This window comes from Aquarana catesbeiana, linkage group LG06, assembly GCF_042186555.1.
Source record: "Aquarana catesbeiana isolate 2022-GZ linkage group LG06, ASM4218655v1, whole genome shotgun sequence".
In the NCBI taxonomy this organism is placed as follows: Eukaryota; Metazoa; Chordata; class Amphibia; order Anura; family Ranidae; genus Aquarana; species Aquarana catesbeiana.
In genome coordinates, this window is record NC_133329.1 from 87076704 (window position 1) to 87092006 (window position 15303).

A 15303-nucleotide genomic window follows, 5' to 3' on the forward strand; every position below is an offset into this window, starting at 1 on the left:
AAGTGACACTAAATATCCTTGTCCAAAAATCATCCATACACATCCACCTATTAATGGTCCTGTAATCTATTGTTTATTAAATAGTTCATAACATCCTCTATGAACTCCCAAACATTTCCTTTGTTCCACTTCTGTTTGTTTGAAACGCTTAGTGCATGTTAGTTGCGATTATGTACGCTGCTCTATGTACACTACACATACCATAGTTCATAGTTTCTAGTCCATCTCGGGAGCATGCAAGGGGATTTTAGAACAATTCTCAGTTTGGCCACCCTGTTATAAGTTATAAATTCTATGTAAAGAGAGAACAGAGGAGAGTTTGGGCAGAGACGTGGGTGAGAGATGAGGAAGGGTATAGAGCTGGCCCCCGTGAGACTGGTCAGGGCCCTATTCACAGTTATGTAGCCCTGGAAGCATGAGGTGTTCCCCAGCCAGGAAATGCTTTGAGAGATCATGGTACCCTAGTTGGGAGTAGTAATGGGGATAAGATAAAGCATGCCCAACCTAGGGAAGGTGCTGTCAACCACTGCCGAAAATACTGTATGAGAACTCCCCTGCCATACAATCCCAGAAGGAAAGCATTGAAAATCTACTGGCCTTGTTACTTCCTTTTGAAGACTTGGAGGAGCCTAAGAGCAACAGAAGGGACTTTTTTTAGTTCAGAATACATACTTGAATATAATTTTTTTTTTTTTTTTTTTTTTTTTTAAAGAAAGAGTTTAGTGTCACGTAACGACCTGCCGTCCAGCTGTTGTACATAAATGGCCAGTTGGCTGTCTCCTGAGGGCAGGAGACCATTTTTAAACAAAGACTACATACTTGCACAGAATGTATTTTTTGTAAACCAGTGTGTAGTGTCACTTTAATCTAAATCAGATATTTGACCCTAATCCTTAATCCACCCCTATAAAGAATCTTCATTTTATCACTTACCCTGATTCCGACAGGGGAAAACCTTCTTTAAAGCCCAGGTGATGCCATCACTAAGCTTCAAGATCTTCTCCTCCAGCATTACAAAAGGAGTCTGCAGAACTTCTTCCTATAGACTCACCTTACAGAACTAGAGGGGCACTCAGCCCAAGGACAGCCAGCAGATGTGACTGGTCTGCTCAACAAGAAATGCTAAAACTAAGACAAGTAAAAAGTCTCCATTTTCTGATAATTAAGGTTGAAGGGAGCATTAAAAAAAAAAATCAATACAGAATACAGAAGTGTTATGTCTTACTTGACAGAGATAGAGAATTCCCCGGGTGAACTTTCACTATCACGGATCAGGAAGGCGCCTAGAAATCTCTTTTTCAGCAGGATTTCCTCTGCTACCTGCCTGGAGATCCGACCGGCGTACCAACTATATGAAGAAGATAAAAGCCTCCATTACTTAAGGTTACCTAGAATAATACAAATTACACTATTGTGGTTTTGAAAATCAGATAAAGGCCTCAAGGTCTCAAGGCTTCTGCTTTTCTTATTGTCATAATTTAAAGGACATCAGCTTACCCCACTGCTTAAAGATGATACATCACTTTCTCATATATGGTATAACGACAGGTTTTCTTAATAGGGCACCCTCAATCAAATTATACTTACCTTCCCCACACTCCTTTACAGGTCTGTTCTCTGGAGTTCTGGGTCTAATCCCTGTTTAAGCTTACACAGGGTCCATGACCTTCTCTATTCCCCCACTTGACAGTCTTCAGGCCTTTCCATTGGTCTCCTTGATCTGAGCACTGCATCCTGGGTGGAATGGGAACAAGGCAACATGCTCCCCTGTGCCTGAAGAACTAGGTATTTCTGAGGGCCACAGCAGATGAATGGAATGGCATGGCAGCAGCACTGGGAAAGTATTAATGGGTGTGGTCTGTCAGAAGTATAGATGATGGGACAGATTCTCTTTAACATGACTTTGTTGTTGGTAATCTGGAAGTAACACGTTAAATTGTCATCAGACTGGGACTTTTTAGGTGCCACAATGGTGTTGCCCAGCTCCCATTACATGCATGTATTTTATGTACTGATATTATAATAGTGCAATGGAGTAGTGGAAGTATGAGTAGCCATGTAGTGGATCCTATGTATTAGGCAATATGAATTCAGCTTATTTTTCATTTGTGAAGAAGTTTTTTTATTTTTTTATTCAACCCCATCCCAAAAAAGTTGGGATGCTGTGTAAAATGTACATAAACCCAGTGGCGGCCGGTGGTATATTTTTTTGGGGGGGGGTGCAGCAAACAGTGCACACCACGCAGTGCTCTGCACCCTGAGCCCATCCTTTTTTTAAAAAAGAAAAACCCCTATTGGAATCTATGCGTCTGGCGCTCCGCTTGTGGATTAGGGGGCCAAAAGTATAGGTAGAGGGTGACGGCGCCCCCCATGGACGGACCGCCACTGTTTAAACCAGAATGCAATGATTTGCAGATCTCAAACCCATATTTTATTCACAATAGAAAACATATCTAATGTGTAAACTGAGAAAATGTACCATTTTAAGGAAAAATAGGGCAATACTGAAACTAATGGTAGCAACACACCTCAAAAAAGTTGGGTCAGGGTCATGTTTAGCACGGTGTAGCATCCACTCTTATTTTAACACTCTAAAGAAGTTTGGGAACTGAGGAGACCAGTTGGAGTTTTGGGAGAGGAATGTTGTCCCATTCTTGCCTGATATAGGATTCTAACTGCTCAAGATGCGCCAAATATTTTCAATTGGCGTCTTGACTTTTTTCAGATTGGGGGTGGAATACAAATTGTGAATTCTTTAAAAAAAAATGCATGTTATGTACATCATTGTGACACCTAAAAAGGTCCCAATCAAATAATTCATAGTGTTGATTTAAGAATGTAAGGGGACATAACGCAAAATCAGAACATACAGTATCTGGCCTGTAATCTGGAAGTCTGGGAACACCAACTGCTGAGCCAAGCGGATGTTCAGATTTTTATTAAACATGCTGGTGCAGTCATTTATAATAGCATTTAAAAAATGCAGCCAATTACAAGCTGGCCAAAAAAATTGAGAACTTTGTGAACATTTGTTGTAATTGCGTAAATAGTACAATTGTTTCAATATACAGAGTTCTGCTTTAGATGGTAAAGCCCATCTCCAGCCAATTTATTTTTGTTGTACATAGAGGGAAAGGATTAAATGATCTGCCAGGTTTTTACTGATATGTATCCCCATTGGGGGGGGGGGGATTTAACCCCACTTCCTGTTATGGTGACAGGAAATCACAGACTGAAAGTGATAGAATTTCTCTCTGATGGAGACAAAGACAGCAACAAAATTGCATTATTTATTAGAGCTGGGAAGGATTAGAATATCTGTGATGTTTTTATTGCTCTCCAGATCTTCTTGTGCCAGTGACCCTCTCTTATTTCTAGTTCTAGTGACACCTAAACAGGAATTGAGGGGAGATATCTCCAATGAGGACACAGAAGTTCTGACCTTTCCTGGCTCTTTACCAAAAAACTGAAAGAAAAGTTTGGGCTGGAGCTAGGACGAGCACAGTGGGATTTGCTTACAAAAAGATTAACCGCTAAGAACATTCAATTTTAATACTGTACAACCATTATTCTTAACCAGGGTTCCTGCAGAGGTTGTTAGGGATTCCTTAAGCTGTGGCCGATTGAGCAACCATTTGATAATGCCTGCAGCATTTCGGGGTCATCGCAGCTTGACAAAGCCATCTGCAAGAACCCAAAGCTATCTATGAGTGTGGCATTCTGACCATTGCTGCTTGGTGGACGTTCTTCCTACTTGTCACCAATGTAAGGGCCATTTTTTCCCACTGACCACCAATGAATTGGTTTTGGCAAGGGTTTCCTGCAACCTGAAAATGATTTCCAGGGTAAAAAGGTTGAGAAAAGCTGCTGTTCAATCTAAGTAAACCATTAGTGGGGTTCCTCCTTATAAAAACATAGCGTAGGCTGTATTTGTTGCACACTCCACTTGCAGATCGGTACAGTGCTCTGAATTCCACCACGTGTTGCAATGTAAGTTGTGGTTTCTGTGGTTTCCTATCTGCTTCACTGAGTTCAGGGAAATAACCCAGCACAACAGATGTGTCTCATCACCAGTGCTGGGAACAAGGGCACCTACAACTTCATGTCTAAATTATATATCCAACTTCACCTTTTAGTAAAGCAGAGCTCATGCAGCTTCAGCCTCACATACATTACTACCCATTTTATAGCAGAAATATGTAGCGCTACAAAATCACTTTTCTTACAATTGTCACCAATGAAAGTTCTGTTCTGTAGGAATCCTAAGCAATGTGTGGCTCAGTCATTGAGCGCTGGACTGTTCGCTGCACTTTTGATAGCTATGGAATTGCCAACTTTAGCAGCTCTCTTCCTCTAACATTTCCAAAATACGCCCCTTCTTAGCCAATGACACCACCAAGGTACCATTTCATTCCCTGGTTATCTCCCGCCTTGACTATTGCAATTCTATTCTTTTTGGCCTACCTCTCCAAAGGATAATCCCCCTTCATTCTATCATAGATGCTACTGTTAGACTCATCCACTTATCCAACTGCTCAGTGTCAGCCAACCCTCTCTGCCAACCCCTCCACTGGCTTCCACTTGCCCAACAAATAAAATTCAGAATTCTAACATACAAAGACACCCACAAACCCAGTCACATCAACAATCTCATCTCAAACTTTTATCCAAACCACACACTACATTCTTCAAGACCTCCTGCTGTCTAGCTTCCTTGTCACCTCCTCCCATTGCCTTCAGGACTTCTCCAGAGCCGTTCCCATCCTCTGGAACCCCTTACCCCAATCTGTCCAGCTATCTCCTATGAGGTGATCCCTGAAAAAGAATCTATTCAGGGAAGACTATACCACCTCTACCTAACAGACTGTAATTCAACTTCCTTTCCTTTCAACTTCAGCTCATCCCTTACAGTTATTACTTTTTGTATCACTTGTCCTCCCTTTTACATTGTAATCTCTCACAAGCAGGGTCCTCCTAGCCCTTCTGTAATTAAAGTGGAACTGAAGACCACAATACTTACCACTGCTTCAAAGGACCAACTCCCACAAGGTCCCTTGCCGTTACCAGCATTTTCTCCCGGGCTTCTTCAGCTGTTTTGATGGGCCAGTATGGGATGACATCAACCCAGCAGCTCAGTTTTCCTGGCACACAGGTGCTGTAGCTGTTCAAGAGCTACATTGGCTGAAAAATCTGACATGCCTGGTTCCCCATTGCTCACTGATTTATAGTTCTGTCACTAGGTGGTGTTAGCAGTGTTATGTTTAACCATTAGTTCTTGGACCCATAGAGAGACAGGAAATTACATCATTACCATGTAGCCCCACTAGGAAGAACGTTACATTATAACTGAAAATTGTATCAAATACTTACATTAAATGTATTTTTCTGGCACCAATCCATGGTAGCAAGCATGTACTAGTAGCTCCACTTACCACATGAATGCCGCCATGGATTGTCAGGGCTACTACCAAACGTATGTTGCCATGGATTGGTGCAAGAAAAGTAATTTAAGTATTTGATACAATTTTCAGTTATAATGTAATGTTATTCCTAGTGGAGCTACATAGTTATGATGTAATTTCCTGTCTCTCTATGGGTCCCTGTTTTTTTCCAATAAAACAAGGACGACTCAGATTATGTGTCCAGCATGGCAAGCATTATATCTGCAGTAGTTTTCAACATGGCCATTTCTTGGTGACATTGCTGGAAATCAGGACTGGATGAAAGACATTGATCTGGGGTTACTTACGGGTGGGGCTTTACTTTGATATAATTCTTAGGAATGTAGCCCTCCTGTCCTTTAAGTTCTGCTTTGTACCAGTTCTGATCATCTTCCATATTGAGGATCTGAAAGAGAACATGACTTCTCTGATTATTAATCATAAACACCTCTTTTTGGAGAGAGAAAATGATTTTTAAAAATAAAGTATAAAACTATACTGAGAAAAAAAAGAAAAAAAAGAAGAAAAAAGTATCATCCATAAAGTATAAAACTATACTGAGAAAAAAAGAAAAAAAAAGAAGAAAAAAGTATCATCCATTGTAAACATGTTAGTGTTACTAAAGTGTTCCTATCATTGGATATATTTTTTAATAAGTGCTTGCATAGAAAGAAATGTGTTAGTGTAACTCTTCAAGGTATTTATCACCACTCACAGAAATCATAGTACTACCCCCACCCCCCCGACTAATAATTCCCCCTAGGTTTGGTGTGAGACGGGTTCGGCGAACATCACTAATATTAAGGTGCAGATTCCGAACCTCATTGAAATCAACGGGCACCGAAGGTTAAAAAAGGAAAAAAAAAAAAAAAGAGTAATGGACATTTTCTAGGCTAATAGACAAATGGTTGTTACACAAATAATATGGGGGGTTGTTTTGTGGAGCATATACCAAAGGTGTTGCGATCCTGATGTTTAACCCCCCCTTGCAAATCAGTGTGCAATTGGCGGATCCAGAAGCGTAGATTTCTATTCCTCAAAAGGTACCTTAGGAACTTAGGAAGACATGACATTTTTCTGGACTGTATGCAACCAATTGACTGCCTTTGAGACGAGGATCCTAGTGTTTCGGGGAGACTAACTGGCCTTTGAACTTTTAGTCTCCTCAATGGGCACCTCAGTAGTCCTGTTCATATCGTTACAACAGATCAAGCTCTAGATCACCACTCTTACACTACATGACTCCTGAAAGTTATTAGGTCCCAATGTTAAAAACTTTACCTACCCCCCCAATCAAAAATACTCAAGAATAGATTACACTTTTCAATCAGATTTAACATTCCTACGACCCATGTCCATAGACCCCATGTAACTATCGGACCACCATTCCACAACCATAACCTCATCATATCCAGAGAAAGACTGTAAAACTAACATTTGGAAATGGATTCAGCTCTTCTCAAAGCCCCTGGGGATATTTCACTTTGAACTACACCCCTGAGGTGGCCTCCACACTCCAAGTTTTAAGGTTAGCTAGGACCAAGCTACTGAAGGAATTCAGAAAGAAGATGCAATGCCAGTTCATACGCAACCAGAAGGTTTTTATGGGCATGCGAATAAAAGTGGTAAACCCCTGGATAAAATGCTGGCGGAGAAAAAAATCCAATATAACCGTGCATGCTATTCGTGACAAGAAAGAAACTTTGTAGTGCAAGGGTGTAGAAATCGCATCGCAATTTAAATGTTATTGTGAGACCTTGTATAACTTCAATTATGGACTGGAAACTGAGCATACTTCCGTAGCTCGTGAGTACATTCTATCTGATTACCTATCCTTAAAATATCCATCACTGGCTAACTAAGCACGCCACCCCTGGTTTCTATCAATGGATGTCAAAAAACCATTTGACAGGGTGGTATGGGATTACATGATGGCGGCCTTATCCTTGCTCGGAATAGGGAAGGTCATGTGCAGCAGGATTCGAGCCTTATTCACTTCATCACAGGCCAAAGTGAAAGTTATTGGTAGCATGTCAGAAGCTTTCCCGATAACAAATGGCACGTGCCAGGGAAGCTCCCTCTCGCCCATTTTTTTTGCCTTGTCCTTGCAGCCTTTCCTGCATAGTTTATGTGGCAATTCATAAGTGAGAGGCATTTGGGTAGGCAGTAGGGAATACAAAATAGCTGTGTTTGTGGACATTGTGCTCCTTTTTCTCTGAGCCACTAACCTTCACAGAGCATTTACAACTTTTGAGAAACTTTGTGTTTCCAAATCCCCACAATGTCATTGCATCACTACTATTTACATTTTTTTTGCAGATGTTAATTTCAATCTGTCCCCATATGTCCAGAACTAGGAAAAATATTTGGGGACTGCGTTCTGAAGAGAATTGGAGAGCAGCTTTCAACACCATGCACAAAGGTTTAATGAACGTGACAGTACAGCAACATATTTTATTGGTCTATTCACATTGGTACAAAGCCCCTACCCTACTCCATTGGATATTTCCCAATACTTCCAACCTTTGTTGGAGGTGTGAGGATGCTGAGAGATCAAGGCTACATATCTGGTGGCTTAAAGACCATAAAGTCTTATTGGACAAAAGTGTTGTCGCTTCTAGCGTTACTAGCTACCCTCTCGAATTCTCGCCTACACAATACCTTCTTTACCATTCTTCTGTCATGAAAGGTGCATATCATAAGTCTCTCGCCATACACATAATTAATGCCGCTCGGCTAGGTATCCCTGTACAGTCGCGCCCACGTCAGGTACTGTCTTTAAAGTTATGTTTCACTAGATCTAGCAAAGTAGCGCAAATGGATGAACTTATTTATATCCGATTAGCTAGGCTTTAGCCTTTCACCAAAAAATGGGCCTGCTGCTTTCATTACCAAACCTTTGATAAATACAAAGCTACTATGTCCACTACCCACTGAGGTTCTGCAACTCATTTGCCTGAGTTTCCAACCCATCAGCCTTTTGTAGACCTGACAACAAAAGGTCTTGACCTAATGCCGAGGGACACAAATATACAGAAAGACTTTTTCAATACGTCCTCTTTTTATCATGTGAACCTACATACTGTCGGCCTATCCTTGTTCTTCACTCCCTTTCCTCTCTACCCCTGCCTCCTACCCCCCTCCCTTTTCTTTCTGTCTTCCTTCTTTCCAAACTGTCAAATTTTTACTTACAGATATGCAAGTTAAAGTTTTACTAAACCCACAAAAGTAAAATCAGTCTGTATATGCAGAATAGCTTGATTGTTTTACTCACTGCAGAACTTAAGGGGTTAATCCTCTGTATTGTGAAAAGGCTCTTTGATCCTCTATGCATAGATCCTCCCCCTCCTGCAGGGTCTCTCTGGGCAAGGCCAGATAAGACAAAGTTACAGTGGTCCCCCTGCACATGCTCAGTTTGGTCTCTATTGCTGTAGAGAATATTTCCTTGTTGAGCTGAGCTATTCAGGTCACATGGTATTGACATCACACATTTGTGCATGTATACAGATCCTAAATGACAGCACAGTCCCTCCCTCCTACATGCCCAGTAACTAAAAGAGAACACAGTAGGTGGGATGTCATCTTGATTATTGGATGATCCGCCACCCATAACAGCATGAGGACACAGGCTACAGTGGAAATCTCCTCCTACCTGAACACTCAGCACTAGGGCAGACCCTGCAGTTTATCACGTGACCGTGGTATGCAGATCAGCCAAAAAGGTATATAGTGGCAGGATTTTAATGTAAAAAGAAGATTTATAAGCTGTGGGCACTGCGGGGGGGAGGGGGGGCAGATTAACTATTTTCATATTACTGGGTTTAGTAACACTTTAAAGCGGAGTTCGGCCTAATTTTTTTTTCAGCAGCTACTGTTTTACTGTAAGAGAGGCAAGGATGTGGAATTCCCTTCCACAGGCGGTGGTCTCAGCGGGGAGCATTGATAGCTTCAAGAAACTATTAGATAAGCACCTGAATGACCGCAACATACAGGGATATATAATGTAATACTGACATATAATCTCACACATAGGTTGGACTTAATAGACTTGTGTCTTTTTTCAACTCCACCTACTATGTAACTATATGTAGCCACAAATACTGCAGCTGCTGACTTTTAAAATAAGGACACTTACCTGTCAATGGCGCCCGTGATGTCGGCACCCGAAGCTGATCTATCCCTTGGCTGTCGGGTGCTGCCGCCATCCTCGGTAAGGGAATCAGGAAGTGAAGCTTTGCGGCTTCACTTCCTGGTTCCCTACTGCGCGACTCGCGCTGCGCTATTCCCCTGGTCCCTGCTGTTTTCTGGGACCCGTATGTCTCCCAGAAGACAGTAGGGGGGGGAGTGGCATAGATACCCGCGGGTGGCTCAGGTATCTATGCCCAGAAGCGGGAGCAAATTACCTGTATTAGACAGGTATCTGCTCCCCCGTGAAAGGTGCCAAGTGTGACACCGAAGGGGGGAGGAACCGGAAAAGCGGAAGTTCCATTTTTGGGTGGAACTCCGCTTTAAGGTCACTCTTCCCTGGAAGATTCTATTATTGGACTACCTGCTAAATGCGATATCCCTATTCACTATTCTCTATACAATTTAAGCTCTAGACCCTATTTAAAGTAGGTGCTCAGCAGCTGGAGTCTTCATATGAATATCCCTACCAACAAACTGATAACATACTTTTCATTGGTCGTTATTTTACTCAAATTACTTATGGTATAGTTGTACAGCTATAATACCAGAGGTGGTTTTACATCCTTCCTTTACCTCTTCTTTTTGCTATGTCTTTATGTTCACCTTTTACAAGTTGCTCAAGCTGTGACACCTATTTAGCAGTTAAATATTTAGTATATATGTAATAACACTTCTATACTACTCTGTATGCTATGTTGAACTTTAATAAAATATTATGGCGCTAAAAAAATTAAGTTTGGCGGGAAACAGTGATTTTTGTAGTTAACAGGCACTATAAAAAATGCAAAATTTCTTTAAATAACCAGTCTGGGGGATGCCCATAACCTGCCTGTGAAGTCTGTATGATGTATACTACCTACTATGGAAAAAATTCTGTTTAAATTTCCAGTAAATGACAGTTTTCAGCCGCTTATTTTGTTTATAAACAAAGCAGTTGGGGATTCCCCTTGTTTACACCAGACCCTTATATTAGATGAGGGTCTGGTATAGATGTTAGTGGTAACCCTATCCAAAACATAAAACGGCGTGGGGTTCCCCCTATTCTTACATACTAGACCCTTATCCTTGATGAGGGTGAAGTATTGAGGTCAAAGGGAAAACCATGCAGAAAAAATAAAACAGCATAAGATCCTCCCCAAAAGCAATACCAGACCCAAACCAAGTCTGGTATGGATTTTAAGGGGAACCCCATGCAAAAACCAGATCCTTCCACACATGCAGCCTGACCAAGAAAGACTGGGCAAGCATGTGTGGTTGTGTGGGATGGGGGCTCATCAAAAGCATTAGAATCTGGAAGGCCCCTTTAATATGGGGGGGGGGCATATACCACCCCCTATGTGAATGCATACACTGCTTGTTCCTGTGTTAGTGCACACTGCAATATAACTCTGGTAGTTTGGTAATTAGAATTTGGAAAGCTGGCTATACACTAGTAGAATTTCGTTCAAAATTTTGAATTTTAAGAACATTTGTTCAATTTTCTAATCATCAGTGGGCGCAAATCGACGTTTGTTTTTGATCAGAGCAGGAGCAATTCGAAGGAGCAGGATAGAAATTTCTAATGGAACAAACACATTTCTAACAGTGAAGGCGGTTTACATTCCTGAAAGTCCATTCGTTCCAAAATCAAACGTTTGATTCGTCAAGTCATCGAATGTACTTTCATACATAATACTGTACTGAATTTTCATACAAATTTTTGTAGAAATTTTTTTAAGAATGTTTGTTCGTAAATCTACTAGCATATGGCCAGCTTTAAGGAAAGGCAGGCTGTTGTAGATCATGTTCCTCCCCCTTTATGAGGAGGTGAAAAGATGAGCTCCACCAAGAAAAGGTCTTTAGTAGCAAACAAAAAGAAACTACAGTCCTTTGCTTCGCTGGAAACCCTAAAGGCTTCCTGTGCATAGCATGTGTAATATGATTCTAATTTACAAACTTACTGTAGAGGGAAATGTCTGTGTTGACCACAGTAACCAATCAGATTCTACCTATAACTTTTTTTACATACAGAAACTACAGAAAATTTGTTTCGGCAACTACGACTTTTCCTTTCGCTGTAGATATGTAGGAGTTGATTTATGATGATGGTTTCACCAAAAGTTCACACATTTTTGAATTAGACTGACTTAGAAAAAATTGTGAATCCTAAAAAAAAATTCTAAATATTATTATTATTATACAGGATTTTTATAGTGATGGCAATTTGCATATACTCCAGAATGTTATGAAGTGTGATCAGATAAATTGCAATTACAAAGTCCCTCTTTGCCATGAAAATGAACCTAATCCCAAATAAAACATTTCCACTGCATTTGTGAAGAAGTCTTCAGGGTGCCCAAAAAAGTCCAGCAAGCACCAGGAGTGTCTCCTACAGTTGATTCAGCTGCGGGATCAGGGCACCACCAGTGCAGAGCTTGCTCACAAATGACAGCAGGCAGGTGTGAGTACATCTGCACGCACAGTGAGGAGAAGACTTTGAGGATGGCCTGGTGTTAAGGGCAGCAAAGCCACTTCTCTCCAGGAAAACCACCAATAACAGACTGATATTCTTTTAAAGGTACAGGGATTGGACTGCTGAGGACTGGGGTAAAGTCATTTTCTCTGATGAATCCCCTTTCCGATTGTTTGGGGCTTCTGAAAAAAAACTTTGTCGATAGAGAAGAAAAGGTGAGCGCTACCATCAGTCCTGTGTCATGCCAACCTTAAAGCATCCTGAGAGCATTCATGTGTGGGGTTGCTTCTCAGCCAAGGGAGTGGGCCCACTCACAATTTTGCCTAAGAACACAGCGCCATGAATAAAGAATGGTAAAAAAAAATCCTCTGAGAGCAACTTCTCCCAACCATTCAAGAAGTTTGCTGATGAACAATGCCTCTTTCCAGCATGATGGAGCACCTTGCCATAAGGCAAAAGTGATAACTAAAAGGCTTGGGGAACAAAACAACATTTTAGTTCCATGGCCAGGAAACTCCCCAGACTTTAATCCCATTGAGAACTTGTGGTAAAGCCCCAAAGGGGGGTGTCCAAAAAAACCCCCACAAATTCTGACAAACTCCAAGCATTGATTATGCAAGAATCGGCCGCCATCAGTCAGGAAGTGGCCCAGAAGTTGATTGACAAAATGCCAGGGCGAATTGCAGAGGTCTTAAAGAAGGAAGGGTCAACACTGCAAATACTGACTCTTTGCATAAACTTAAAGTGGATGTAAACCCTCACATATATCCACCCAGTGAAGTGAGCGGCCTCAGATGATACACAGAGATTAAACAAATCTCCCTACATAAGTTTTACATGTATATCTGCTGTCTTCAGCTTTATATACACTGTTTAGAAAGTTCAGATCCTGTTAGGGATTTTCTCTTCCTGTTCAGCACTGAGTGTGAAGTCTGGGAACACAGCCAGGACAGCTGATTGGAGGAAAGGCACACACCCCCTCTCCTCATAGGCAGAGACTCTCAGAGCTGTTCTGTGAATAGTTCAGCTGTCTGCCAATCTATTTATAGCAACCTCCCGACACAAATTTAAGGTTGGTTTTCACATGTGTCGGAGAACTTGTCAGAAGTTATCATGCTGATAACAGGAGAACGGAACAGGAGAAAGCCATGGGACTTAGTGCTTTGAAGAGAGATAAGAAAATACTTCAGATATATGTGCCCAGGTCAGATTTCATGAAACTGGTTTACATCTACTTTAACTGCTTGCCGAGCAGCTCATGCCGATATAAGTCAGCGAAGTGTCACGGGTGTGCAAAACAATGTACCCGTACGTCGCTGCGTCATACGCGGCTAGCGGCCGCCACGGGAGTGTGCCTGCGGGTCCCGCGGACTCGATGTCCGCTGCTGGCCCGCAAACGTGGCGCGGAGAGGTAGAACGGGCAGATGCCTATGTAAACGAGGCATTTCCCTGTTCTGCCTTGCAACATGACAGATCTACTGCTCCCAGTGATCGGGAGCAGTGATCTCTGTCATGTTCTAGTGAGCCCATGCCCCCTACAGTTAGAACACGCTGAGGGAACACAGTTAACTCCTTGATCACCCCCTAGTGTTTAACCCCTTCCCTGCCAGTGACATTTACACAGTAATCAGTGCATTTTTATAGCACTGATCGCTGTATAAAATGTCAATGGTCCCAAAATAGTGTCAAAAGTGTCCGATCTGTCTGCCGCAGTCACGATAAAAATCACAAATAGTCGCCATTACTAATAAAAAAAATTAATAAAAATACCATAAATCTATCTCCTATTTTGTAGACGCGATAACTTTTGCGCAAACGAATATATGCTTATTGCGATTTTTTTTACCAAAAATATGTAGAAGAATACATATTGGCCTAAACTGTGGAAGAAATTTTTTTTTAATATATTTTTTGGGGATATTTATTATAGCAAAAAGTAAAAAATATTGCTTTTTTTCAAAATTGTCACTTTGTTTATAGCGCAAAAAATAAAAACCACAGAGGTGATAAAATACCACCAAAAGAAAGCTATTTGTGGGAAAAAAAGGACGTCAATTTTGTTTGGGTAAAACAACGCACGACCGCGCAATTGTCAGTTAAAGTGACGCAGTGCCATATCGCAAAAAAGGCTTGGTCAGGAAGGGGGTAAATTCTTCCAGGGCTAAAGTGGTAAATGTAATTGTCAATAAAAGCCTTTGACACTTATGAAATGCTTGTGATACTTCAGTATACCATAGTAACATCTGACAAAAAGATCTAAAAACACTGAAGCAGCAGAATTTGTGAAAATTAATATTTGTGTCATTCTCAAAAAAACTTTTGGTCACGGCTGTGTGTTATTGTTAGTGTTTTGAATTTTATTTGTTGGGCAATGGGAAGCCAGTGGAGGGATTGGCAGAGAAGGGTGGTGGACACTGAACGGTTGGTAAAGTAGATGAGTTTGGCAGCAGCATTCATAACAGCCTGCGAAGATGTAGGCCACTTAAAGTTGAACTCCAACCACAAAGTTTTTCTGTGTTTTGGACAAAAGAGAGAAGGCTTTAAAGGTCTGTATTAGAAAGAGAAAGGGAATCTCACTCAAGGAGAAATATGGGGCCATAAAAAAAAGTTTTTAGTGAAGTTAGGGTGCATTTTTTGCTATTGGGGTCACTGAGTCAGGAAATAGGAAGAAATCATCCCAGATTTCAGTGCAGTGAGTGGTCTGCTTTCTACATCTGCACTGTGTAACTTTCTAACTGTATAATGCATCTCCAATAAGACTCAAACTTCAAAGACAAGCTTGAATGTGACTGTTGGACATAAGGAACCTCTTGCAAGAGGGGCTTCACGATTGGCTAAAACTGGAGCCAAGTGAACAAGTCCCTAGCCCCACCCCTGCCCTGCTAGATCACTGTCCTCCCCTGCTGAGGCCGAACCCTTCACCGTCTTGTGCCTGATTCCATGCCTGAGGCCTCCACACGACATTCCTGGCCATTGACCATGAATTCACCAAATGAAGGAATGTTCAAACACATAGCAGTTTGCTGCACTTTAATGATGGAATTCTGGAAATGGCCTAAAAGTCAAATTTAGTGGAAGGTCCGCGGTAGTCACATTTGGAAGCATATGCAGAACCTTTAGCAGCCATCTCTCTAACAGTCTCTCCTTCCGCCCGGGGTCATTAGTACTCACAGGACCCACACAGGATGAACTAGATGGACTGGTGTCTTTATTCAATCTTAC

The 15303-nt window shown here is 41.5% G+C and overlaps 1 protein-coding gene across 1 annotated transcript in view; it reads right to left on the minus strand.

Annotated features, from left to right (window-relative positions):
- Positions 1–15303, minus strand: part of GRAP (GRB2 related adaptor protein) — a 99234-nt gene that overhangs the window by 58975 nt on the left and 24956 nt on the right. The window contains exons 3-4 of the mRNA XM_073636396.1: positions 5750–5847; positions 1226–1348 (exon numbers count right to left, since the gene is read on the minus strand). Coding sequence (XP_073492497.1) covers positions 1226–1348; positions 5750–5847 — 221 coding nt within the window. The remainder of the gene's footprint in view (positions 1–1225; positions 1349–5749; positions 5848–15303) is intronic.